General features: G+C 35.1%; 1 protein-coding gene across 7 annotated transcripts in view; it reads right to left on the bottom strand.

Moving 5' to 3' along the window:
* The window catches only part of PPP1R12A (protein phosphatase 1 regulatory subunit 12A), a 124,491-nt gene that overhangs the window by 17,288 nt on the left and 79,408 nt on the right, over positions 1-27,795 (bottom strand). For 5 of the 7 annotated variants that reach the window (XM_075150437.1, XM_075150429.1, XM_075150465.1 and 2 more), the window contains 13 exons: positions 27,494-27,582; positions 27,207-27,364; positions 23,758-23,885; positions 20,119-20,334; positions 19,226-19,320; positions 16,123-16,245; positions 14,117-14,278; positions 13,491-13,667; positions 9,768-9,858; positions 7,692-7,889; positions 7,347-7,515; positions 5,136-5,254; positions 4,364-4,429 (listed from right to left, as the gene is read on the bottom strand). In XM_075150437.1, coding sequence (XP_075006538.1) covers positions 4,364-4,429; positions 5,136-5,254; positions 7,347-7,515; positions 7,692-7,889; positions 9,768-9,858; positions 13,491-13,667; positions 14,117-14,278; positions 16,123-16,245; positions 19,226-19,320; positions 20,119-20,334; positions 23,758-23,885; positions 27,207-27,364; positions 27,494-27,582 — 1,791 coding nt within the window. Of the gene's footprint in view, positions 1-4,363; positions 4,430-5,135; positions 5,255-5,657; positions 5,687-7,346; positions 7,516-7,691; positions 7,890-9,767; positions 9,859-13,490; positions 13,668-14,116; positions 14,279-16,122; positions 16,246-19,225; positions 19,321-20,118; positions 20,335-23,757; positions 23,886-27,206; positions 27,365-27,493; positions 27,583-27,795 lie in introns of those variants that run through there. The other 2 variants (XM_075150456.1, XM_075150473.1) reach the window with 2 other exon arrangements.

Consider the following 27,795-nt stretch of genomic DNA (forward strand, 5'->3'; position numbering starts at 1 on the left):
AATAAAACATTGTTATTTTCTGTTAAGAGCACACATAATGCTGAGAACTTAAGAGATTTTGTAGAAAATACCACAGTTAGGTGGCACACACCTATAAATGGATAGTTTTTAAGTTACTGGCCACAATAAGATTAACTTCCACCTAAGTATGAGTCTTATCTTGCATTATTGTACATTTAAGTAGAATCAGTGTGAGATTACAGAATTCCACCATGTAATCAATGACCTACAAAAATCCCTTTTCCACTGCTTCCTTCTCACCTCAACAAAACAGAGAAAGCTTTGTCCGTAAAGACTTTAGGTTTTCTCTTTTCACCCTGAAGGAATGTTGTATACAGAAAAATGCTAAGCTGGTCCTTTTAACCTTTACCTACAATGTAGGACAGCCACGACAAGGAAGTAAACCATTCCTACATTATTTCTTAACAAATACGCTTTCTAAAGGCTGTTTTGCTTCGCTTCTGGTGGACTCCCCATGGTGCCACGGGAATGTGAGAACCTCCCAGATCTCCATTCCCCCAGTGTACTATACCTTCCCAAACGGAAAGGCAAGTTATTAAGTCACACACAGACCATCTTAGAAACAAAATTTTCCAGCTACACAGGGGGACAACAAATGAACGGGTGAGGTAAGAGAGCACTAATTACTAGAGGCAGGAAAACACAGACGCAGCCCATTCCCGTTCTCCTGGCTGAGGCTGGGAAGCTGAGAAGCCAGTCAAGAACTCCGTAATCTTCAGAAAACCGTGTATCAGCGGTTTCCATTCCCTGAAAGCTGTGAAGCCCTGCTCCTGCCGCCCAAGCACCATCCAGCCTCCACACCTCACCGAAAGGGCAGCACATTTCTCAAGCACATGCCTGCTCTTGTTCCCCTCGCTTTTCACAAAACACGTTTGGGTTTTTTTTAGCACAGTCTTAACTGTTTTCTTTATTTTCCCCTTCGATTTCTGTCAGTTCAGCTCAGTCACAACTTTTTTGACATTTGACCATAAAGGTCTAAGTCTACAAACTTTGCATAAAGCTTGCGAAGAAATGATGCCAACACAGATAAACCCGTGCATCCAAATCACGAGATGGATGTTCTTCATACAGTCTCAGACTGAGCAGCCACAGTTACATTGGCAGCACACAAGCAGTAACGAAAAATTAAAACATACGTATCTTTATCTACACAACCTGAAATAACATTTACTTCTAACCCTATGCCATCAGCCTATACAGATCATAAGGGTGCCCCAAAAGAAACTGTATTTGTAAATGAATATTAAGCTTCTGGACAGGCACATTACATTTTAGTGAGGTTAGGATAATTACTGGTAATGGAAATAAAATATCAAAGTCAGGTGGAATTTTCTGTACTGTTATAAATGAGTGTTTCTGTAAAACTGCCATAGCAGTGAAACTGAGAAACAAAATTTGAGCACAGCATTTAACCAACACTATAAATGCCAGTTTCTCAAGTTTATTCACACAGAATTAGAAGACCTAATGATATTTATTATCCTAATATTGCTAGCTTCCACCTTTCAGAAGTCACATATCTGAACTCTGGCAAAATAAAATTTCAGTCTATTTTATTATAACCTAATCACACTTGTAGTACCTATTCAAATTCTTTTTTTTAAAAATACGTCATACTGAAAAACAGACTTCACGGAAACACTTTTTTACTTAGAATCCTTCAGTTGCCAAAGTGATCTTCCAACTTCCTTATTTCTGAACTGCTATCCTACAACTTAGTTCTAAGACTATCCTTCTAGCAGGAACACCAATTTCCTTTAAGTAACATGGCATTTTTTGTGCAAACTGAAGAAATTCTCAGCTCTTAACATTAAAAAGCCTAAAAAAAATTTCATTAGAACAACCTCCAACTGTCAAAGTGCTTAGCAAAGTCTGACTTTTCTTTAATAGCCCTCCTTTATGGACAAATGATGAACTAAGAAGTCAAAAGACAGTTCTGAAGAACTAAGGAACAAGAAAGCACAAACTGAAATCTTACAAGACAGTTCCTTCAAAGACCTCTGAGATGAATAAGATAATTTCCCTGGTTCCTTAAAGATCTCAGGCTAGAAATTATTTTCTCTAAGGTCCTTTAATTTCCTTTGCAGCATGCACCCATGTGCAAGGCTTGTTCTTGACCTCTTCTCTTTAGTTTAAATTCTTGAGTTACTGCCAAAGCCCTTGGAAGTTTATAGTTACCATCTTCTACCTCTGGCTTGTAGCTTCACCAAGCAAAAAAAACAACAGCAGCACCACATAAGGGAATAACAGAGAATTTCAGTATTTCCAAAGTTTCTGTCTTCTGAACAGCAGTACATCAAATAATCAGCACAACTGAAAAAGCATAAATATTTTCTGAATGTCTTCCATTATAATTCTAGTTTATTCATATCTCTTTCCTTTTCTCTTCCTAGAACTGGAAAGGATTTATACGCAAATAATGATGAATTTCTACAATAAAGCATGCAAGATTTGTGTCATAGTGAAAGTAGATTTAGCAACTGCAAAAAGGAAAGTGCAATTTCTTTAGGCATTTAAAAAATAAAAAAAATCCACTTTTTGCCATGGATTTGGGAACAAATTGCCTATTAGAATGTTCAATATCTATTCCATTGTTATTTTTGTAAGGTGGCAAAATACTGCATTGTCAAAAGTAATATATGTAGTTCTCAGTTTATCATTGATAAATGCTAAACGGTTGTTTATCAAAGAGAGGAAGTTACTTGAAATCTACATAATGTTTTAAATCTTTGATAAACCATTTGTATGCAAAAGAAAAAAACAACTTAATATGAAAACAATTAAATTATTATATAAAAATTTTAAGATATCTCACAGGATTATAATAATTACAAGGCTAGGACATTTTCTGCAATTTTGATACTATACTGGAAATTCCATAGTAGGTTTGAAAGCATTTGAGAAGAAAACTTAAAGACACATGAAATACTTATTTTGATACTCAACTCACTTTCACTCTGTTTTTGTATTTTCTGCAGCTGATATGACAAAAGAGCTTATATCAACAAAGCAAAATCAATTTATGTGGCTAGATGACAGTGAACTCGGTTCACACATTCAATTCATTTCAGAGCTCTCCATGAACTCAAATCTAATATTATATTGATTTATAATGAAACCAAACTACAGAAGTCTTTTGTAGGAAGTATACAAGCTAGGAGAATGTTTTGACTCCTAAGTCAAGCCATGAATAGGCAGCCAATTCCACACTTCTCCATCATCCCACCCCAACACATCCACCCTTTTAATCATGGATAATTAATAATTTTGGGCCTGATTTACCACTATTTCACTGTAGTTAGATATGAGTCTAATTCTATCAGAAGCACCACATGCACATTCTACCAAAATGAATTTCAACAGAACAGAATATGGAGTAATTACAGATCTAAGGATAACAATATGCACTAGCAGGAGGAAAGGCATCAGGATTATGCATTTATGTTAACATGACATGGAAATAAAAAATACAGCAAACCAACATCGCACAGAAATGAATCTCTTAACTAAAATATTTAAGGAATGCATAACAAGCTTTTACAAAAAGGAGAGAAACATCACTTGAGTTTTATTCCTCAGTAATGAACCTGATTCTGTAGTGTGTTGCTCCAGGGTTTAGGTCAAAAGAAATACATTCTGCTATACCATTTTATAGTACAGCTTAAGTCACCACTTCCCTTTTAACCCCTCTTCATCCCATGTCATGCACCATTCAGTTTATAAGGACTTTTTCCATCAAATCAAGCCTATAATAGTGTTTTCTACTGACTTTTTACGTAGACTAATAATACTGAATTAGGACGTTCAGAAATCCATTTTCTTCAACGGAGAAATTGGGTACATTGTGCTCTTCAACTTTCTATGCTTCATTATATTAACTTCTCATATTATTTGTTAATTACATTATTGACAGCACTGAGTTTAATTTTAAAAGGTTTTAATTAGTGTGCATAAGTCACTGGACATCATTTATCTTAAAATAAAAAAGGAGATGGAACCAAGATTTTTGCAAGGTAGAAACTGAAAGCTCCCTCCAGTAACTTGCTGCAACATATCCCTGACCTATGTGTCAGAAATTTCACCCACATTTTCTGGATCCTAATTCTACATAATCAGAATGGAAGAGAAAAACAACAGTTTTAGCCATTGTTAATATATTAAAAAATGTTATTAAAGTCTGCAAAGGAAATGGCACTGAACCATAGACAAATTATGAATCAGAAAGCACTCGTAAGAACTCTACCATAAGTACTCTTTTAATTGAATCCAACTGCAACAAAAATTTTATGATCAAAATGTATCTGTTACAAAGTTAATAAATTAATAATCTTTTTTAAATTACCTGAGTTTCTTTCTTATTTGTTCCTTCTTCTGAATCGGACTGGTGTTCCTGTTCATTTTCATCACTCTGGTAAAAGAGGTGGGAGAGGAAAAATAATTAAACTGTTGAAAGCCTACTGAGATTTTAAGGCATTCTAGACTTTTAATATGAAAATGTAAGAGCAGTAGAATTCTACCTAACTAAAATGTATAGAGAATATATGGGATATATGATGAAAATTCTCAAATACATGTTTTCAGTACCAGAAGGAGAGGAAATAGAACTTTGCATTTGGCACATGAAAATCTTGCCTTTACAAAATTACATACTGATCCCATGACAAAGAAAAGGGAAAGGGAATCAGCTGAAACATGAACTGTAACCCTTCTAATCTGACAGCAGTTCTTTCAGTTGTAAGTACGTGGCTACTTGTAATGTGTCAGATAATGAGTCTCATTCTTACAGCTTTGGTACGCATGCAATAGAAGAGAATTGTTCAATGATTATTTTTTCCTTAGATTATGATTAATTCCTATTAAGTTATGGTTATTATAGTATTATAGAATTCTTTTTAGCATTATCGACATAACTTAGACTTGATTTTGATTTTGCTCCTGAAAGCTTCAAAACAGAGAAACAGAGAATACATAACTTGAACAAGAATCAGTTTTTCCAGAACAATAGTTATACACTGTATTACTCTAAACTATTCTCTGTTTTAAGAATACACTATACACGTTCCATATTGCTACAAGCTAAGGCTATAAATCAGCAGTAGCAGTCATTTACTTACATCTTGAGTCCAAAAAGAAACTCCTGTAGATCGTCGTTTCTCTCTTGGTCGCCGCCTTTCCCTTATAGACTTAGGCTGTGACTTATCTTCTTCCTTTTCTTCCTCTTTTTTGCCCCCTTCTGTTAATAACAACTTTCTTGTTCATTTAAGTATGAATCTAATTTTATGAAAGTTTTCTGAAATACTTCTCAGTCTTTAAAATGCTTACAAATAATGTTTTTACCTGAAATAAATTTGCTAAAGAGCTTTTTACCACATACAGGGTTTGCTGCAATATACATTCCTCAGAACATAGCTCTAAAATACTGTAAATACTGTTCCAATTGGTGAACAGCAACAGCAAAATAGTAATTCCATCTCATCACCTAAACAAAATGTTTCAATATAACAGTAACACACTACAAATTGGACTTAAAATTCAATTTTCAAAACTGTCACATAATAACGCAAACAACATCTGTGTCAGTAGATGTATAAAAGTACAAAATAAGAGAAGGTAAATTCTTCACCATTCTTCATCAAACAAGTTTTTTTTGCTTACACCAAGAATTCTGTATTAAAAAAAAACAACTTTTAAAAGTCTGTTAAGTCCTCCTTAGAGTCCCCCTTTTCATCACAGTCCTCTCCATCTTCCCTCTAAGGGAGAATAAAATGGGACCTCCTAGATTAGATTAATACTATATTACAGGTTTCCTTTTCCTTTAAAAGAAATGCAATTGCAGTTCAAACCCCACATATCATCACTGGATTGTGTTTGTTCCCCTATTATGTTTACAAGTAATTTGTAAAAAAAAAACCAAAACAAAACCAAAAACAAACAAACCTGCCCAAACCTATTATCATGCAGTCTATTCAGTCTGCTATTCTTTTATTAAAGACAGAAACCATAGATTTGAGTTCAGATTGAAGCATCACTACTAACTTAACTTTACCATCACTGGTCTTCAGAGCTAAATAAACTTTTAGTGTGAAGCAAGAATTAAACAGAAAAGAAGGAAATCTAAATATTCATGGTGAACATGGTGAACTTTCCTGATTAAATAAATTATGATTTTACCTCTGGGCTTTCAGACAGTAATGTATTTCTCCTCCTAAAGTCATAATTTGAAAAAAACTGACTGTTCTCCACAGAACAGTCTAAAAAGAGTTTCCTACAGCAAGCATGCATTACTGAAGAATCTTAATCCAAATTTCAGTTCATGTTAGGACAGAGGGGAAAAAATCAGAAAGCATATCCCTGAAGCTTAGCCCCAGTAACTTCCTCAGAAAATACCAGTCTAGGGAACATGGCAATACTGCTATATACTTCATGGAGATTTGATCAATGAATGATTTAATCCTATCCTCTGTATAACAACATTATCAATTTCGATCAGTAATCCTACACTGAATCAATAACTTGAATTAAAGTATCTCCCCCAAGTCAACAGTGGAATGCCTCCAAAAGAGAACAGGAGATCACACTGTGTGTCAACAGCCTCCTCCTTTGACAGGCAACTAATCAGGCACAGTATTTCTGAGAATTGTAGCAGATGATTCACGTCTGAAATGAGGGCAAAAACTCTGTGACATCAGAGAAAAGCTTTTTTCTAACCTCTGAATCACACATCTGATCCTCAGCTTAAGATTAGATAAACCAGTTAAGTATCTAGAAGTATGGTTACATTAAATATTCTGAACTAACAGCATGCTACCACTAGACGTATCCCGTTCCCTCCTTTGTTTTGAGCTGCTCATGAAACCATGAGAGGTCCTTAAAGCATTAAAGCATCATTCCACTCCTTCAATGTGGAAGGACTGAAACAAAATCCCAGTTATGTAGCAATTATTTAATCAAGTAAAATTCCTCCTCAATACCTGCAAGTAATTAAACTCTGAAATTATTATAAACTCTGGTATTTTATTATAGTTGCTGTGTTAAAGCAGAAATGAAAGCATTATGTGCATACTGATGGCAATATATTTGACGCTTCTATGACCCACCAATGGAAAACCCAGATTCACATACTAAACAGCTGCAGAACACCACCAAGTACAGAAAATCTTTTCTTCTCTATACGCAAGTTTTGGAATTTCTTACAGAAGATGCAGTCAGATACATCCCCACTGGTCTTACATATCGCACCCCATTTTGAACTACCTTTAGAAACATAAGCTGCCCTTTGTCAACTAAAACAAACAAAAAAAACCCTTCACAAACAGTACTCCTACCTCTCTCACTTTCCTTTGTTCCACTCCGAGAATACGCAGAAGTTATACCTATAAGGCTGTTTGGTCTGTTTAGTTGACTTGAAGTTGAAAGAGAGCTAGTGGAGGTGGAGAGCGAAGAGGTGGATGATGAAGAAGTTGAAGTTGAAGTTGGTCTATAGCGATGATATGGCTATTCAGCAGAAAAATGTCAAAATTAATTTACAAAGATTAAACAAATATAAACCACAGGATATTAAAAAAATTAAATATATAAATAATTCTTATAGTAGCACCAAAATTATAATATTATAGTTGGGTTAAGATTTATATAACTTCTCTACCTAAAGAGACCCATCATGAAAATACCTCTTCAACAGTTCGGGAATATCTTTGTCTATAATCATCATCTTTAGTTTCAGATTCTTTCTTTTCTTCTTGTTTTTCTTTGTCTTGCTTTTCTTTCTCTTCTTTTTCTTTTTCTTCATTTTCCTGTTCTCTGGTTCGCGTGGGACGACTTCTTCCTATAGTTTTTTCAGCTTCTTGAAGATCTGTCAGTGTTACACCCTGTGAAAACAGCCATCAGCAAACAATGTTTCAATATATCACTCGTATTAATGTAGATGATCACATTATATAAATACATATCTTAAATAGAAAATTCAGCTTAAGAAAATTAATTCTATCTATTAAGAAATAAATTTTACCTATATATTCTACCTATAAGCTTTTCTCTCTAATCCTGGAACCAAACATCCCTCTCTGATTATTGGCAAGCATTTGTTCTAATGTGATCTACCACACATTCTCCAGCAACACAATTTTTAGTTGAACTAGTACATACAGATCACGTGGAAAATCATGTAGAAATCATTTAAGAACCCATTAGATCCTTCCAATATCAACATAAGCATACTAAATATTTTTGGAAGAACCCTAAAAATACAATACTTATCAAATTTTCAGAAATGTTGATTTTTTATAAATTCACTTGCTGCAACTGGATTTTTAGGTCAACAACATAAAAAAAAATTGCATTGACAGCACCACAGAAAGTTGCAACTCATTCCTTATTTCCTTGTTATTCTGAGGCTAAAAACAAGTTTTGAAATAAGCCCAAAAAGCAAACAATTTTTCAAGACAACTTTTCTCTACTGCACTTTTCAGTTGGTGTATATTACTGAGATACTTCTCAAAACACTTCTGTGACCTATTCTTCAAAGCCAACTTTGCAGCTTATCAGTTATTTAATTGCTTTTTGTGTTGATAAAGTTTTAGTACAGTAATTCCTTGTGGTTTCTCCACTGTAAAGATTCAACAATAGTTGGCTTGTGGTTTGACCATCTCTCAGGGCTCTGTATTAGGATCAAGAGGTAAAAAAGAACTCCAGTAAGATAAACCTGTATCAAGCAGTAAGGATCTCTCAATAGGAAAGGTAACCAGAAATATTTGAGGGGTTTAAAACTGCATTTGAAAGTAACATCAGTAAACAATGTAGATACAGACTTGGCCTTAAAGTAGATAAGGACGATGGCTAGAGTATTTCTTTGTGCTGTTTTATCCAGGGACTATTTGCTGATTATTTTCAGGTTGTCAGCTGACACAAGAAGAGATGGGTAGACAGACACACTCCAGAGGACAGTGGCTGGTAATTGCTCCACTGCCCAAAGAGCACTTAAGTACTATATAGAGATAATCTATTTTGCTACTGTCACATCCTTTCCTACGTCAGGATTGCACTGGTTGCGATTCAGTATGAGGTAGTTCTGATAGAAATTGGGAAGAAGCACCGAATATATCAGTACGTAAACTAAGAGAGAGAAACGCTGAAAGGAGACATGCAGTTAGATTCTAGATTATTAGCAAGTAACAAAAAACTCTTCCGTGGTACTCTTCCATGTCCACAGAAACCAGGTTGAATGTATTTTTTTCTATGCCATGGATCTTATTAGCTATCGATATGTTGGTCATCTCAATCACATTATCTTCAATAGTCCATGCACAGAAAAAAGACTTAGAAATGAAAGTAAATACAGTATGCTATGCCTATTTCTCAAGTATTAAGTCTTCAACCAGACGCATATAGCTGTTAGTTCTTAGATTTAAACATCTACATAACATCAGATACAATTACTTGAGTAAGCCATTTTACCATAATGCAATCAAAAACTTCCTTTCAGTGGAGGAGTCTGTGCTTTCAAAATTGTATTAAGTCACTCTTCAGTGATTAGAAAAAGCAACTTTCAGTACGCAATGAAGGGTCCTAAAGCTTTCAGGGAAGAAAGGAAAAAAAAAAGAGGCTTTATTTCATCTGGTACAAATTGGTTTATACCAGGAAGACCCATCAGTTTATTTGGAGCCTTACTGGGAAATTAAAACTTCCCTGTACTGAGGGAGCTACATGGCTATGTTTCCATAAATGTAGAAGCTATAATAAAACTATACCTGCGTAGATCTTCTAGACTGTCTTGCTTGCCTGGATCTAGCTTTTCTTTGGGACTCTGACTCTTCATCCCGTACTGGAGTGAGGTATGATCTAAAGAGTTAATTACAAACAAAATTGGCAAACAATAATTTTTGTACAAATGCATTAAATGGTCAGGAAAAAACCCCACAACACGGTATGACTGAAAACCAAAGCAGTTAGAAGAAAATCTTTAACTATATAAAACGGATTACATTTTAGACATTTCATCCACTTCATAATGATCTATTCATCAACATAGCAGGCTTACAACTCCATTAAAATACACAGTGTTTTGCTACTTAATTTAGATTTGTTTTTACCATTTTCACTAAATATAATTTAAGCTTTTTCACTACTCTACTAACATAGGGGTAGAAGACCTCAGAGATTTAGCCAGTTACACATTCATACATAAAATATATGTGTGTGTATTAACTTTTAAAATAACTTGTAGCCTTTTAGAAAAAGCTAAATGTACTGCTAATGCAGAAAACCTAATTATACCATCTATTGTATCAGTGATTAAAAATCCTTGAGGTGGTGGTTACCATATTTTCACATGAATCATTCATACTTTGAGTAATCCAACTCCCTTTGAAAAAAATGTGCTTAAAAACAAATCCTCATGAAACCCACAAAAATCCCGCAGAGTAAGCCAGGTAATTGTAATCAAAGCCAAAAGGCTACTAGCATAGACATATAAGGTCTGGACTCTTTAAGAAATTCTCCAACCCAGGCAACTGGGGTAAAAAAAAATTATACAGAGATACGTATACATGCATAAATATATATATATTTGTAAAACCATCATTAAAGAACTTAAAAGTTTTTAATGCATTTGTTGTTTTTCTATTACAGAATATTCTGGGAATGCTATTATAATTTCACATTTTAAAAAAAGCCTTAGATTAGCTAAAAATTAGAAAAATCTGAAAAAGCAAAATCAAAAGGCTGCTAAAAGGTTGCTTAAAACACAAAACCTCTCTGAGCTTCTTTAGATCATAAAATTAGCTACATTAAAAATAGTAGAGTCAGATTCTGTAATATTTTATGATTGCCTATATTTTTTACATTTCATTATTTAAAAATAATTGGATAATGATTATGTTTGAGAAGCCATCACCTATTAACACTTAATCATTTATCTATGGAAAGAGCAGTTCTCTGGTCACCTAATTATGCATTTGTCAGCCTTAGCACATATTAAAAACAGTTCTAAAACAATTCTAAGCTTTTAAAATAGATTTCGATTACACAGACCTATGGATTACTACCCATGCTCTATCTCTACTGAACAAATTACCTCCAAAACACAGGAAAATATTTCTAAATAGCTGCTATATTTACAAATGTAGAAACATCCCCTATCTTATGACACATCTTGAAAAAAACCCACTACATTAATTTGATTTCCCTATCCTGTTCTCTTGCAAACAGCATTTTTTATAGATTTTCCATTTTCCTAGAGCCCTAGGCCCTATCTGTATTAGGAAAAGGGTGCCTGTTAGCTGCGTTAGCTAACATGACCTGAAATACTAGCTACCTAGGAGGCTTTGATTGCAGAGCAGGTATAATCTTTAGGGCTTGAAAATTGCTACAAATTACTCCATATAACTTGCTCTTTAGTAACTGGTGTACATACTCCTACCCTCCAATAAATCTGAAATACTTCAAACCTCACTGAGGGAAAATGAAAACTCTCAACTTGCCAGGTGCACGCTACAGCTACTGTTAGAGTGGGAAGTGCCCTTCCTTAACATCCCTGGTGTATGCCACACAGGTTACCTATGCAGAATTATTCATGATACAAAGATCTAAAGATTTAAGTTTGTCATTCTCTTCCCTGTTTCTCTAAACCAATCCTAAAAATCAGATAAGGAATATAGCTTCTTCAGCCATTCCAAAAGGATGCACCATTACATGCTTCTTTACTAAAAGTAGTTTATGTTTACTTTTAAAATACTATTTCAAACATACTTTTTAAATACACACTTTCAGTCTATAAATATGGATTAACCAACTTCATTTCTTAAGAAAATATTTAGCATATGTTTCATATACAGACAGGTTTTTCATGTGCATATAAACGTACACAGATACACACACATGCACATATATATATGTATCTGTATACATACAGATAGATATGCATGTGCCGATATTTAGAGCACCACCTTCTCACATGCATGCAGTAATTATTCCAGTTTTGCTGATTTCTAAGACTTAACGGATATTTTAATATGCTATCAAGAATGCATCTGCAACAGTGTATTACACAATCAGCCCAGAGTCAGATAAAAGCAAGGAATTTCAGGCCAATTGAAGGTATCTAAAATGTTACGTAGTATATGCGCATTAGTATACACACACTAGTGAGAGCAAATGAGACAGCAAAAGCCTTAATTCTAAATTTCCTTGCTTTTCTAGCTTATATGAGACTGAAATAGCATTTGCATTTTAAAACTGGAACTACTTTTGAACAAAAGATGCATTTTGTTGGTTTTGCTCTTGCTTTGTTGGGTTCAGTCAAATTTTACTATGGAAAACCTAGGTTCCGACTATGGTTGTTACCGAAATGGGCTGTAAGCACTTGTGGGCACCTCCTGAATCACGGTGGGGAAGAAGAAAAATAATCCCCATTTCATAGAAGTTATTTCATCTCGGTTTTGGGTACAAAAGGAGGAAAACAGACTATCCTAAATAGGCCTAAAGCTACAAGGATGCCTTAAGTGAACCAGAAGAATCCAGGTTTCTTCTGTAAAAACGAACAGCTTCATTACCTCTGTGAACATACAGAGATACACACATCTGCACTGAATCAGCAGTCACATTTCAAAACTACTACAGGAGCAACACAGAAATCTAAACTTGCATTTCAGCACAAGGGTTAAAGGATAAACATTTATAAATATCCAGAAGAAGAAGAACCCAGGGAAAGCTAACAGGAATTAACAACCTTATGAAATCTTATTTTTGCTTCCATAAATAGCAGGTAACAACTCTTTATGGAAACATAAATATGCACCGATCTTAACTCATCCTCCATGTAACTATAACAGAAAAAACACCGTATTCTTAAAATGAGATTTACATCAGATTCTTACTCATTCTTCATACTGAATAGCTCTTAAACCATTGCATTTACAACTGTACATTACGTTTCAAATAGAAGAGACCCTAAATGATGCAATGAAATAAACAGAATGTGTTGGGTTCAATACTCTTTTCTCAGTACTGCCAGGCATACAAAATGACTGAAAAAATGCTACGTTATAACTTACTAGCATACTGCCAGTGGCACAGTAGCTCAATCAGCAGCAATGCACTTGTAGTAAGTAATTAATTATTGATTTTCTTATTTTTAATTCAGCGTTTTTGCAGTTTCATTATGGGTATTTTTAAGAGGACTCATTTAATCTATTAACAGAAACACAAATATGAAAATACTGCATACCAAATGAGAACCCAAGGCCAGTCAAAAATATACACTATCAAAGTTTAAATCTCATGAATGGTCTCTACCAGTACTAAGCTCCTACATAAACTGAGGCATGTTGCTAGTTGTTTCAATACACAGGAAGCAAACAACACTGCTTTACATATGTACTATCCAAATTTGTGGTAACCAACACATTCCTTTAAATAAGAAAAAAATATAACTTTTGTATAAGAGCAACATTACTCTTAGGACCTTTACACACCTCCGTCTCTCCCTGACCTCTGAGGTTGAGGACACAGTGCCAGAAGTAGCTGTAGTCATGGCTGTGGTAGTGGCTGTAGCATTTACAACAGATGGTGCAACAGGAACGGTCACTGCTGTAGGAACACTGTCCTTTTCTTTCTCAGTACTATCCTCAGCCCACAAACGATTTGAGGTACTACAGCATAACAAGCAGCAACACAAAAAAAGAGAAAAGGAAACAGCTAAACAATGAAAGCACTTTACTAAACAACTAATAACATGTAAATTGAGGGATGGATTTTTTTTAAAAGCAAACTGAGAAATGTCTCTACTATGAAAGCTCAACTTGAGCTATTAAATTGAATAAATTAAGAATTGAGCAGTTCACAATAATTGAACTTTCATTCTTCACACCCTTCTAACGTTGGATTTATTCTTTTATACCAACATGGCTGTCACTTTACAGTAGAAAGCCATTCACAATTTTCGAGCCAAATTGTATAAAATTAAAACAAATTTAACAGGAAAGTGAAAAAATCCAGAGCCCCAGGAACTACTAAACAAGAACGCATGCACATACATAAGCACACAGTAGACCTGACAAAAAAAAAAAAAGGAAAAAAAGAACTGTGCTGGTGCCATTACCTGCTTTGTACACCTGCTGAAGTAGAACCCGTTGTACTCTTTGTAGTAGTGTTTGTGCTGGCAGGCAGTGTTTTCTGAAGACCAGCGGAAGAGGTAACTGTTGATGCAGTACTTGGAACATTAGAACTAATCAAATCATCTTGTCTTCTACCAAAGGAGCCACTGAAGGAGAGACGTGTACAATGGATGCATTCGTATTACTTATCTTTGCTCATTAAAACATCACAAAGCTGTGAATGATCCATTAAATTTCTGCCCATGTATTCTGTGTCTCAGTTGAGTCTCAGAAACTTCTGGGGTAAACCAAGCATTTTCAAAAGCCATTTTTTTCACTATTTCCTTGACTAGGACTTCTAATTTATGGCTGCAGAAGGCAGCAGAAGTGTCCCTTAGTCCTGACCATTTCTCCACAGGAAGAGGAGGTTTATGTATGATTGTCTTGATCGCATCTACTGAAGTATTCATATAGGGCCCTCAATGTCCCATTTTTAAACTGCTGTTTCACCCACACTGAATACATCAGAAAATGCACAATTGTACTCCACATCTTGTCAGAAAAGAAAATGTCATTAATATTACTCCTCTTATCAACCAATTAAACGTACTGCCTTTTTTTTCTTTAAACTTTAATCATTCCCAGAAAGATTAACCTCCCACTCATGCTTTTCCCTTGCTCTTCAAGTTGTAAAGAAGATCCAGTGGTTTCCACATTTTTATTCATTGGTTCTGGCTGAACAAATTTTGCATTACCAAGTCAGGATGCTTGCCCATGACTAAACCTCAGAATCCACAGTTAGAACAGAGCATCATATTACTAACTGCAAAAGATTCCAGGAAAGATGCTTCTTTGTCATTCTGCAATTGATCTTTTTTTGTATTACTATCAATTTTAAAATTACGAAGAAAAAATAATTGTACAAGAACAACTAAGGAAATACACCATTAAAGCACCACATGCAATTTAAAAGTGATGAGTACATTTTGTTTGAAGACTGGAGCGTAAATATTGATAAAAGCTAGCATGCAAAGATTGTTGTCATGTATAAACTGTTGATATTCTCCATCTAGAACAGGAAACCTGTGCCACATCTTTCCTAAACCTGAAGTTAGGAAAATTGAGTTTTCTTTTTAAGGCAGGAGGTTAACAAAGACACAAGATGTATTATGCTGTATGAAACAGCCTGACTACATGCCACTGACAACATCAATGTCAAGACAAAAAAAAAAAAAAGTTAGGTACCCATCACCACGGACATCATCAGCACATATCAATATGCAGCTTACTACCTGAATGACTATTGTTCTATTCATTTTAGATATTTACTGCTCCACTAATTACAGTGAAGAACTTTACTCACATAGCTACATTGAAACTACACAATGGAGTAAAATTAATCACGTATATATTTGCAGGATAGGATTCCTTCAGAGAAAATCCTGCAAGATCGGAACCATGCACACCTGAAAATTATTTTCATATTAATCATCATTTACTCTGCATTCAAGTTAGTTTTACATATGCATTCTATGATGCTGATACTCAAGGTAGGTGTGGCTATAATCTACCATTATGGAGAGCAGCCCAAGACCTTTCATACTGTCAAAACCAAAACTCAACAGAGACAGTATTTTTCCCGTTTTCTTTTCAGATACGAAGCAGAGTTACTTCTATGCCAACATTTAAAATTGTTATCTTTGGCTACTGAACTAATCTGGAAAGAGTCAAACAAACCTCAATCTGAAATAAGCAACAGGAAAAAGGAAGCATATAATTTTAATTATATAGCAGTTGCTGAACACTCTAAGCTAGTAAAAATGGTGTAGCTTTAAAATCAGCACAAGCATTGCATCAGCGTAAGTACATACTTTGCAATTATAATGAACAACATTTCAACATGTCACCATTCAATTTTAAACGGTCCTTACAAAGTGATTCAATACTTCATTTGTTTCTTTTAATTTGTAAGCTTATTTTGACAAAAAAAAGATCAGAGAAAATCCCACACCTTCTTTGATAACTTGTGTTTAATGATGTAGGACCTTCATTCAAACTGTTTTTCTTGACATCTTCCTCCCATTTTCTCCTGGTGTAGGAACTGCCACCACGTATTGAGCTAGCAGACGAGTCCCTGTAAAAAAGATTTTATTTTAACAAACTCCTATTAAAGGCGGCTGTTCTTGATGTGAGCTGAAAAGGAGTTTCAAATTAAAGATTAAAACCCTGGATAACATACTTAAAATAAACATAACCACGCAGAACAGGAATAAGATGACCTTTATGGACAATCATTTTCAAGCTCCTGTGGAAAAATACTACATTCATACTAACACTGTTGGAAATATAATAGAAAAGTAGCATCAAAAGAAAAACTGCTAAAGAGGATGTAATCAACATGAAATCAATCATCAGCTTTTATCTGTGACCATTGCCGGCTTTGTTTTTCTCAAAAAAAGGAACAAGAGGCTTTTCTGTTTGCTCCTGAGACTATCCAATGCAATAAAGGGAAAAGTAGTCCAGTTTTTTTGAAACTGATTTCATGGTTTTTTTCATTCTTGGATGTTATAAGAAGTTGTTCAAAAGCTGACTAGCCTTTAGAACTCATGGTATTGTAGACTAGTGTAAACAGGCCTGCAGTAGCCATTCCTGAGTGGCCTGTCATGTATCACTAGCTGACATTACTTTAGTCACAAGAAATTTCCAGCCTGTTGTTGCAGTTTATGGCAGCAAGAAATAACCTTGCAAAAATCTACTTAGAAAAACTACCCTGAAAACTGATACTGAGACACAAAAAACTGAATTTCTAATAAAAATGTCAGCTCAAGATTTGAAGTTAAGTTCAGATAGAAGGAAGAAAAAAACTGTTTTTCACAAAAATTATACATAAAAGGCAACCAGGTGTGTGAGGGAAAATAAAATTTTGTAAAGATGTATTTTATGTTCAGATACCTCTTTTTGCACAAAAATTTATGCTAGCACTCCTGCGGTCGGAAACAACTTTAGAAAATGATCCAACATGGGCCAATGCAGTGTTATTTCTTACCACCAAAAAGAAACACAAATTCTGAGTTATCATCTACCACAGAAAGATCCTGCTGCATGACAAATTTTTCATAATTACTGAAGGTTTCATTTTGCCAAGACACTACAGACTTCAGCACTTTTGTTGTAGCATTGGCTACTTGACTGAGGCTGGATGTCCGAGATTTGTTAATCTAAAAGCCCAGCTAGGATTCATCTTGCAGTCCTTTCCATTACTTACAGTAGGATGTTAGCTGGATTACACGACACCATCGATAATCTAGACAAGTGGGTGTTCAGACAGGTAGAACAAGAACCCAGCATTAAGCTAAGCAACAAGGACAAAGTTCTGGGACAAGGGCAGAAACCTTAATAATTTATTAAGGTACCCGTAGGGCAGATGGTTAAATTCTACATGTAAAGAAGGTCAGACTAAACGTCAAAAATCTCTTGTGGTTTTAAGTAAGTGAGCTGGGTTGTCTGCCACATCATACACTAGGCAAAGTATTGGTGCCTAAATAGGCTGGCCTAAAAGCAGGCTTCATCTCTGGTCCACCAAGGAATACAGAAAGTTCTCAGCTCAATTGTTTGGTCTGCACTGGGACTAACGAGACTGACGACCCCAGTTCACCCAATGCATATGAGGAAAAACATGCTACTGCTGATACCCACTTTTGGAACTGTGTCTGTGAATAAGCCACAATGGTTAAAACTGGCATGTCAAGGGCACTGAAGCAAAATTTAATCCCTTTGTTACAAGCAGTAACAGCTTCTAAGAAATAAAATTGCAATGAAATGTTTATCCCAATCTTAAGGTATCATCCAGTTAAGACACTTTTGGATAACAAGAGTTTTTGAGAAGATCTCAAAAGAATAAAAATTGAAATAATAATAAACTCTCTTATAAACAAACCAAAACTGACAAACTCAGCCCTCAAAGACTATAGTACTCTAGAGAATAAGCACAAACAGAAACTCCAAACTGCCCTGTTACAGAAATACAGACAAAAAAATCTGGCTAAGTAACATGACAGATGCTAACAAACTAAGCTGAACTACAGGGGAGCGTGAGAGCTGCAATATCGCTGTTTCGAAACAGAATTTGTTACCCAGAGACTAAACTTAGGCAACAGTATTCTGCAAGTACAAGAAAAGCCAGTATTTATCTTGTGTTTGCACTGAAATGAACCATTCTCAAGAGTAGCAACAAAGAAGCTCCTCTTCAGACATAAGGAGATTTATCAGTCTTTTAGACAATGATTATAATAACACATTTTGAGCAATGAGACAATTTTCAGTTCAGGTCATCTAACATTCAGCTATCTAGATAGGATCCAAAAGAAACAAGACATTAGGGAGACTTCTAAGTTTTGTACTATGCATTCTATATTAACTCAAGAAAATGTCCAAGTAGAAACTCAATAAAGGAGAGAAGTGAAAAATGGGAAGGTTCTGACAATGTAAATATGCCATGAAAGTACCCCAAATCCTAACAGGTAACAAGCCTATGCACCTAAACTTTTTGCCTCTTTTATACTGAAAGCTAGAGAAGAAATATTAGCAAAGAAAGTAAAAATTTCCAAAAGAAGACGAAAGGTCAACATTTAAACAAGAAAAATAGAAGAATTGCTTTTGTAACTTAACTATGATTTTTGTAAATCATTGCTGCTGCACAATATGGTTTTAAGCAAAGACTGTAAGAAACATAGCATTTTATTATTATCAAAAGTAATAATGGAGCCCCGTAGCAGCACACTATGGCTCAAGGCAAAGCGGTAAAATGCTTTTGGCACTCTTCAGTAGCTTAAAGTTTACAACTTCATATTTGGGATTTTATTTATTTTCTCCCCCAAGAAGACAACACTCATTGCCCAATTCTGCTCTTGTCATATAATAATTTGAATTTTAAAAAGGGTCATTATAATTTACAAGATCAAAAACCTTCAGGAACTGGATTACCCTACGGATTAGCATAATCTATAGAGTAGGATAATGCTATAAATTAGCATTGTCTTAAAATCTGTAAGTTTGTCAGCCACTCTAAAATCAAGTCATTTTATGTTTAACAGAAATTACAACTTCAGTGTCACCTGTTTTCTTTTTCATCAATGTCAGAGGTACTGGCCAGTCGTCTTGGTATTGTAGGTGCAACATATGCAAGTCGAGTTCCTTTTCCATCTTTCTCCTGAAAGACATGTATTTTTTTATTAAGTGCCACTATTATTGATTATACTGCTGTTGGCTGGAAAATCATCCTTATGACAACTTCAGCTGTATTTATTGTGACCCGATTATACAAATGAGTTTTAAGCTTTAGTTAAATATCATAAGGACTACAATAGGAAAAGGAAACTGTTTGTTTTCATTTTAGTGATGCAAATGACTTGATTTCTCTTTTTTCTGCTTTGCTGTAGTACAATTCCAACACTGATTACTGAAAGCAACTGTTTTAGTATTTTTATATAGTATAGCATAGCATAGTATAGTATATTATTCTTGATCCTGAAAACATTTAAACATTTGTACTTGAAACAGAACCACAAGTCTTATGCTGTTCAGTTACCTGTTCCAAATTAGTCCTTTGCTTCATTCAGTGTATTCATGTTTAATTAGACAATTAAATTTTTGTAAATAAAAAATGACTACAAAATACAAAAAGAGACTCCTTTTTCATAAGGTACTTTCAACATCACTCTCCAAGTGATGCCGAAACTATCAAGCCTCTGACCTCCCTTAACTGTAAAAACTACTACTAGCACGGCAAGTTCCAAAAAGCGAAAAACCCCAGACCTATGTACGAGGTCACCAGACAATGAAGGTGCATACTACACTTTTAAGGAGAAGGTGCATAATTTAACTTTTTGGAGTTTTGGTAAAGCATAGATGTGTAGTGCAGTCTTACTTCTACAACGCATCATAAACATCTGTACTAAGTAAGGTAGATCAGTTCCTCAAAATGTTGTTTCACACTGAAAACGATTACCTTTTCTTTGTTGTCCAATGAAGAGGAAAGTCTAGGACTTGAAGCAGAACGCATAACACCTGCAGAGTCCTTTTCTTTCTGAGCTTCTTTGGAAGCGGTAATCTCTGCAAGTGCACCATAACTACCAGTTTTTCTAAGACCTAACCTCCACGAAGCAGGAGATTCATCTTTCCTCTCTTCTTCTTTGGGAGAAACCTTGGTTGTAGATGTTGGAAACTATAAAACACATGTAAATGAATTTACATTATTAATTTACATTACCTGTGGTAATTCATGCTCCTTGCAGAGATTTGAGAACACAACTGTTTTTAATAACCACAGAAGCATTGAATTCGTAGGGGAGTTGTGGTGAGAGACAACCTACACACTCTTCTCTTAAATTAGTTAATAAGATAAGAAATGTAAGACTGGTCAAGGTATACCACTCCTCTAAAAGTTAGCTTAGAAAAACCCACACTTTGTAATACACACTGTGATCATGAGATGCAAACTTAAAACATGCAAATCCAGTATCAACATTTTTATTAAATATGTTATTTTGCAACCTGTACACAAACCTGTGCACACCAGAACCTCACCATAGATTTTTCACCCTTATTGGGCACAAGAACAATGCCAGTTTTGCGCAAGCCCTGCCTCCACGATGCAGGATCTACTGATTCCACGACAGGCATGATAGGAGGAATGAAATCATACTAAAGCCAATTAAGACAAGACAAAGATGAAGATTGAAAGAATGGAAAATAGAAACAAAGGTTGTTTTAAAACCACACGGTTTGTTCCTACGTTTATGTTATGTAGCTCTTCATAACAGCACAAAATACCAAAATGCAGTAAGAGACTTAAAAGCTTAGTAACAGATTCTTATTAAACACAACACAGCATGTTTAGCTAATTCAGAGACAGAGTTACAGTTTGCATAGAAAAGGACAGCAAAGCCTGTTGACCTAACAAGGTCCGTGGCCTAAATCCTCACATGGCTGAGAATATTGGAAAATTCACACTAACATACCTCTTATCTTCTTATCATATTTCATTCATATCCCTTAATCACATCCCATGCTCGCTTAGCTATCAAACCCATACCTTCACTCCCAAACTCGCCTTACTTCAGTACCCTCAGACAGAAAGCAGCATTACTGAATGCCATATAGACTGAAGAAAACCCAAATTCAAGCTTAGTACACTGCATTTGCACTCAGTGAGCATTAGACGGTTTGGCTGTCTACGGTGTAAACACAGAAGAGTAGCTGCAGTAGCACAGATGGTGCAAGCTTGAAAAGGCAGGTGCAAGAGTAGGTGCAAGATCACACATACAGTGCTGTTTTACCTTCATTAGTAAAAACAGTTTAAAGCCTTTTTGTTCACTGATATGAGCTGCAACTGCTTCTCTAGATCACATGTATATGCTATGTTAAAAGATGATCAGTCTTAATATAAATGTGCATTTATTTTTTAGCTACAGAAGGCCCAGAATTTTTCACATATAGTATTAGAAAGATAACTACAGTTTACTTTTAACCTGCACCTTCTACCTTTAAGGCCAAAAGATAAGCCATTAATTATTGCATAATAAAATTAGAACGAACTAAATGCCATTGTATTAATGATTTATAAAAGGTTATCATATCATTCAGCTTAAAATCATACTTATTTCTTCTTCTTATAAAAAAGTCCCTCCCCTCCCCAAACATCGTCATTGAATCATGTACCAAAAAATTATGTCTATTTGATCATCCAGCTCTGGAATATCAAGCCATACCCCAGCTAGCAAAAATTTGGTAACATCCTGTTGCTGAAGGTCATATAGCTTAGAAGGCTTTTGCATAATATAAATAAATTGACTAGAAGGAACAAGCTAGGAAACTTTTGACTTCAAGATGAAGTTCAGACAATTACAAGAAAAATGAAGTGTTTGAAGTGTTAGATATCTTAGAATCTCCAGTGTGCAAAGATAATTAAGTGCAATAAAAAAACTGGGTGGAGAGTACATCAGTTAAACTGCCCAACCGTCACAAAGGCTTGTATTACTGAAGTGATTTAAAAAAATACACTATATAAAGTAGGCCTATTTCCTTGCAATAAAGTTCACACTATATATTTGGATTCATTCCAGTTAGGCACAGTTAGCAAATCAGCAATTACTCACAACGTCTTCCCTCCCTCACGCATTTGCTATGGTTTGTGTTGAGAACTTGTGGCTCTTGAGTTCTGTGCAGCTCCTGAGCAATGCAAATGCAGCTCCCGAGCAATGTAAATGCAGCTCCCGCGGCAGAGAAACGTAATTCCTTACTGAGCCAACAAGAACTGTTTAGATTAACGTCACAAGATCACCCTGGAATCTAGCAGACAGCTAGACAGCCCAGCCACAAAGCTCAGCAAGGGGAAAAAGTAGTCATTCCAGCTGGTGAGCCATGCCCACAGTTCCCTTTTCGCTCTCATGTTTTTTTGAGATGAATCTTGTGGACATCAGTCACAATGATTTCTGTATAGCAGCTCTTGGGATCAGGAAGGTTGGCCCAACCCTGTTGCACAATATCACATAATATGCAGTTGGGTAATACATTCCTTGCATCTGTTACATTAAAGTATACTTTGTAAGATGAATCGTCATCAGGTTCTACTGCGAATATGAAAGTGTAACTCCAATAAGCTCCCTTGAGCTAAATACAATACATACTATTTGCCCAGCAGTACATCTTCTCTCTCTACTGTGGCTTCAGTATATCACGGCTACCATCTCTCCTGAACACACCTTCCAGAAGCATCAGTAGAGGGTTACGCTTTGATTATGAAGTTTATAGAAAAGTTGTAATGATTGACAAAGGAAGCCTTACTGGCTTACTATCCAGTTTACTTAGATATTCTAAAAGTTTGACTTGTGTACCACCTTCTGCCTACGCATTATTATCTACTATAATTTTTTACCCCAGGCATACACATCTTCCCTTTGACAAGCAAAACTAAAATTCATTCCCATTAACTTTTCACATCAAGCTGTAAAAAGCTTCCTGCAGGTAATATGGCTTTGCTAGGTGTGTTTTTGAGCTGTGCATTGAATAGATCGCGTGTCCCAACTCTCTAGCTCTTCCATGAGGTTCTAACCATATTGAAATCGTTGTTGGGACCTACAGCACTGTCTACTTCTTATTTCAGGTATCATTTTCAACTTCTGCGCCTAAACTGAATCTTCTAAGGACTCCCGAAAGTACCTTAGTCACACCTGCCTCCCTTGCCTTAAGTGCATCACGAATATAGGCACAGAGAGAGACACTAGAACTGTAGTTTCTAAAAATTTTGTAGGAGTCTGGCATAGAAGAGACTCTCAAAAGATGAAGTTTAGCTTCAGAAAAACAAGAACTCCAGTCACTGTGCAACAGATTTTTGCTTTTTTAAAAGGGTCTTATGTTCAGCTATTTCATAGTTCTGTATTTTAGATCCCTGTTTAGAATCAAAACCATTAAAATTTTAAAAAATTGAAACAGTTTCTGCAGAAAAACATAAAATATTTTAGGAACCTGTGCATATTCTCATCAACTCACTGGATAACCCAATCCGCTTTTTATACAAGAATCAAAAAATGTATGCTTACACAGAAGAAGAGAAATCGAAAATCACAAGAAAGGTATTTTATTTTACCTTCTTAACAGGAGATGTAGGTGCCCCTTGGCCACCAGCTACGGAAGGCGCTGTCACAGCTACTGATGCTGATTGTGTACTTGTGGTATTTGCATTATTAGTTACAGCTGCCAAGGTTTTGGTCTTATCTGCAAAATATTCACAGGATTTTAATTTTTCATTCACAATTTCTTCACTTCTACAACACAGAGTTGGATTTCTTTTGAACAGATTTGACAGTCAACTTTCCCAACAGCATTTTATTATTTATTCCTCAGTGTTTTCCCCCTCACTCCCAATGTGTATCTTAGATGCATCTTTTTTCCATAACGCTTATGCATATAACATTTTTTTTTTGTTACTCAGCAAGTGTTAAACACTCAGAGATGCAGAGACAGAACCACAGAATCATTCAGGTCGAAAGTGACCTTGGGAGGTCACCTAATTCAACCTCCTGCTCAAAGCAGGGTCAATATTGTACACAGACCAGGTTGCTCAGGGTTTTGATGAGTCAGATCTTGAAAACCTCTACAGACAGAAATTCCACTGCCTCCCCAGACAGCCTATATTTTGGTACATGGCCCATGACTGTAAAAATTTAACAGTAGAAGGTATGTTGGCATGTCACAGTTAATGTGAACTACAGAAAATGCTAAATCAAAGTAAAATGTTTATTCTTGGATAACTGTGTATGTTGAGTGCAAAGAAATAATTAAGCGCACAGAGAATCCAGACAGGGATTCCGGTCAGTAGAATGAGCTGAGGCAGGGACTCGCCTTCCAGAGCTCTGACTTTCCTTTTGCTTCATTCCTTCTTTGTCCCTTGTTTTTCCTACCTAAGTTTCAATGTCCACCTACTCTACCCTCTTCTGCTTTGTCCTTCCTGCCCATATTTCTTCCTCTGTCTTTTGTCTGTGTACCTTAACCCCTCTTACACAAACATACAGAAAATGTCATGGTTGTGATACAACTGCTGTCACTGCACTTGCTTGAGCTTCATAATCATACACCTCACTTCTGTTTCACCTATTCAAATTGCTTATTCTTTGGAGTAGGATGCTATGTCCTATCTGTGCAGTATGGAGCAACATGAGATTCAATCCCCATTGGTTTTGGCCCTACTGTAAACATATCTTCATGTCTACACTACCCATACAGCATAGGAGCAGTTAATTTAGAAAGTATGCTATGTTTTCATACAGTGTTCTCATATCTAACATTCAAATTCAGCAAAGTACCAATCTATGACTGGAAATCGTATAATTAATGGTATTGCTGTTACACATTTGTTTTAGTTACGGAATAGTTGAACAGGTGTTCTGAATAATTAAATATGCAGTAAACAAATACAAGTATAAAAAAATCAGCTTACATGACTAACTGTGCACTTAATGGAAAGTTCTTTTTAAACACAAGTGAAAATAAATGGTGGTAAACTAGGTCACAGTGATAAAAAGTTCAACAGGGCAATGCGGACTGACAGTACGATTTGAGATGATGCACAGGCACTCTGCTGGAAATTTGTAAATGAGTAATACAGCTTTAAAATGTACAGAAAAAGTTATCAGGAGTGAAAGCATGGAAGAAGAAAAATGGATTTTTCACAACTGTATTCTGAAATTATTTCAGAGAGAGCAAGAACATAGTTGATGCATGATTGAGCTAATATTGACTAACTTTCAAAAAACATTAAACTACTTTGAACAAAGTAAGTTAAAAAACCTGAACTGCTGAAAATCTTATTTTTTAGCTTGTTTCCCTGTCATTTAGGAGATGATAGCTTCATATTCATGTTTCCCTTCTTGGTCTTACAGGCAGAAATGTATTTATTTTTAAACTGTATTCTCACATAATCAATGAAACAGAATGTATGTTTTAGGAAAACATTTCCAATATCCCAATAGATTAGAAATCACAGTTTCCAGTACTTCAGAATATTGAACAGTGTTAAAATATTTTACAACCAGAATGCTTCTTATAATCTTAAGATTTTTCACTAGAAAACTACCTTAAGCTGAATAATGGGGAAAAAAGGGAAAGTACAAGCTTGGAATTTAGAGATGCAGCTCTACAGGGAAATGCTTAAAATCTAGCTTGCCAAATAAAGTATGATAAAGCCTTGTTGATATTAAAAACCCCAAAGTTTACATAAATTAATTCTTGTATCACAGTCAAATTTTCCTGGCACAAACTACCTACTGGTAACGAAGAGAACACAGTTACGAGAGTCATAAAGTTCAGGAGACATTACAGTTAGTTCAGTGACTGAGAAATTACTACATGTTATATATTACAAGTGTTTTGAGTTTATCGAAGCTCAGCCTCTGTAAATAAGGGATGCAAGTATACTAAGTTGAAAGACTAATTACAAAGCTTGACAGACTTTTTTCCCAGCTTAACACTGAAATGCTGGTTTATTTCAAAATACAAAAATAATTAAAGCATAATAGACAGTTTGGTTTCACAACTTATTTTTATTTCTGCCTATGTTACATATTTATGATATATTGGTTAGCTCTAAGATCCCTCCTTAGCCTTACCTTTTCAGGTGAAGAAATTGGGAAGAATGTTTTAAAATGAGAACTGACAGCTCACCAAAAAGGGTTACTCATTTTAAAAAGTGTAAGTATAAAATATTAACAAGATACTTCTAATGACATCTATGTCTATGTATTGTATTGCTGCACTGTAATTCTAGAATTCTTTATTAGGATTGAACATACATCTTTAAACACTGATTGTCTGACATTTGTTTTCTAATTTGAAAGATGTTATGCTGTTCTTACATCAACTACTTGCTTTAAGACTCTGATAATTGTTCAAGAAACAAAAAAAGCTAAATTCCATTCAAGAGAGAAGTACAGAGTAATGTGTTTCTTTGCATACAATTCCAAACTTTTCAAAGAACATTCCTCTTGAAATGAAGTTGTATATGAAGTAACTGTTAACATTAGAAGAGCACCTTTTAAAGTTTATTTCAGTACATACTGAACAGAAAATATAGGCACCATTACTTTATTAACACCTGAGCTAAGATTGCCAGATTAATTGGTATTTACTTCAGGACGGCAAGAACAAATGAGAATGTTTGCACTTCTGCTGTTCCAATCTCTACACCAGTTCCACAAGCAAACACTTCATTTCTGATCTGATCTTCTAACTTCTTCAATGTTTTCTGACATGCTACTTAAGGCTTATATTATTGCAACTGTTTGATTAAAAGTATCAATTGTTAAATAGCCAGTCAAATAAGCAGGTTAATAGCTTTAACCTAAATAGCCACCAGCAAAGACATCTTTTTGATATCTTGACTTTAGATGTACATAAGCTTGCTTTAAAATGACTGGAAGCTTAGTGGAATGCAGAAGAATAAGTGAAACTTAAGATACTTAGCTTTGTATATTAAATAATGCTATTAAATAAGTAAATTTATAAAGCAAAAACTTAAAGACAGTACTCCAAATAACGTACCTGTCTCTGCTTCGGATTCTGAGTCGTCATCCTCCTCCTCTTCACTAGAACAACTGGATTCATCCTTCTTTCCCTCTTCTTCCTCATCTGCTTTTTCTTGCTCCAGAGACTCTATACTAGACGCATTCTTTTCTTGCTCCATAATCAATGTCTCTTTACTGAGTTTGAAAAGAAAAATACTTACTAAGTCCTGAAAAATTTACTAAAGTCTGTCAAGTAGGACTTTGCGACAGCTTATAAAGTTATCTTATTTATTAAGACCTTATTAGTTTTCCTAGTTTACTTACTTTTTGAATGTTTTCTGTGTCTGATTATTATCCATGTTGGCTGTGGATTCAATTAGGGGAGATTTCTTTTCCCGTTTTTCACTATGTAGCTTCAAAATACATAGAATGATGTAGTTAAATTGACAGAATGGTTATCAGTGTGACAAAATTACAAATGGAGGGAAATCTTCTTTAACTATTACAAACACTAGAATGTGCACAAGCTTTCAAAGTGTCAAAATTCAGAATTCTAAAATCTCACAAACTGTTATTCCCAGTAAGTTTTTCATTTTTGATGCTTCAGATCACAAAATGCCTGCTTG

This window comes from Calonectris borealis, chromosome 1 (assembly GCF_964195595.1).
Source record: "Calonectris borealis chromosome 1, bCalBor7.hap1.2, whole genome shotgun sequence".
Taxonomy (NCBI): Eukaryota; Metazoa; Chordata; class Aves; order Procellariiformes; family Procellariidae; genus Calonectris; species Calonectris borealis.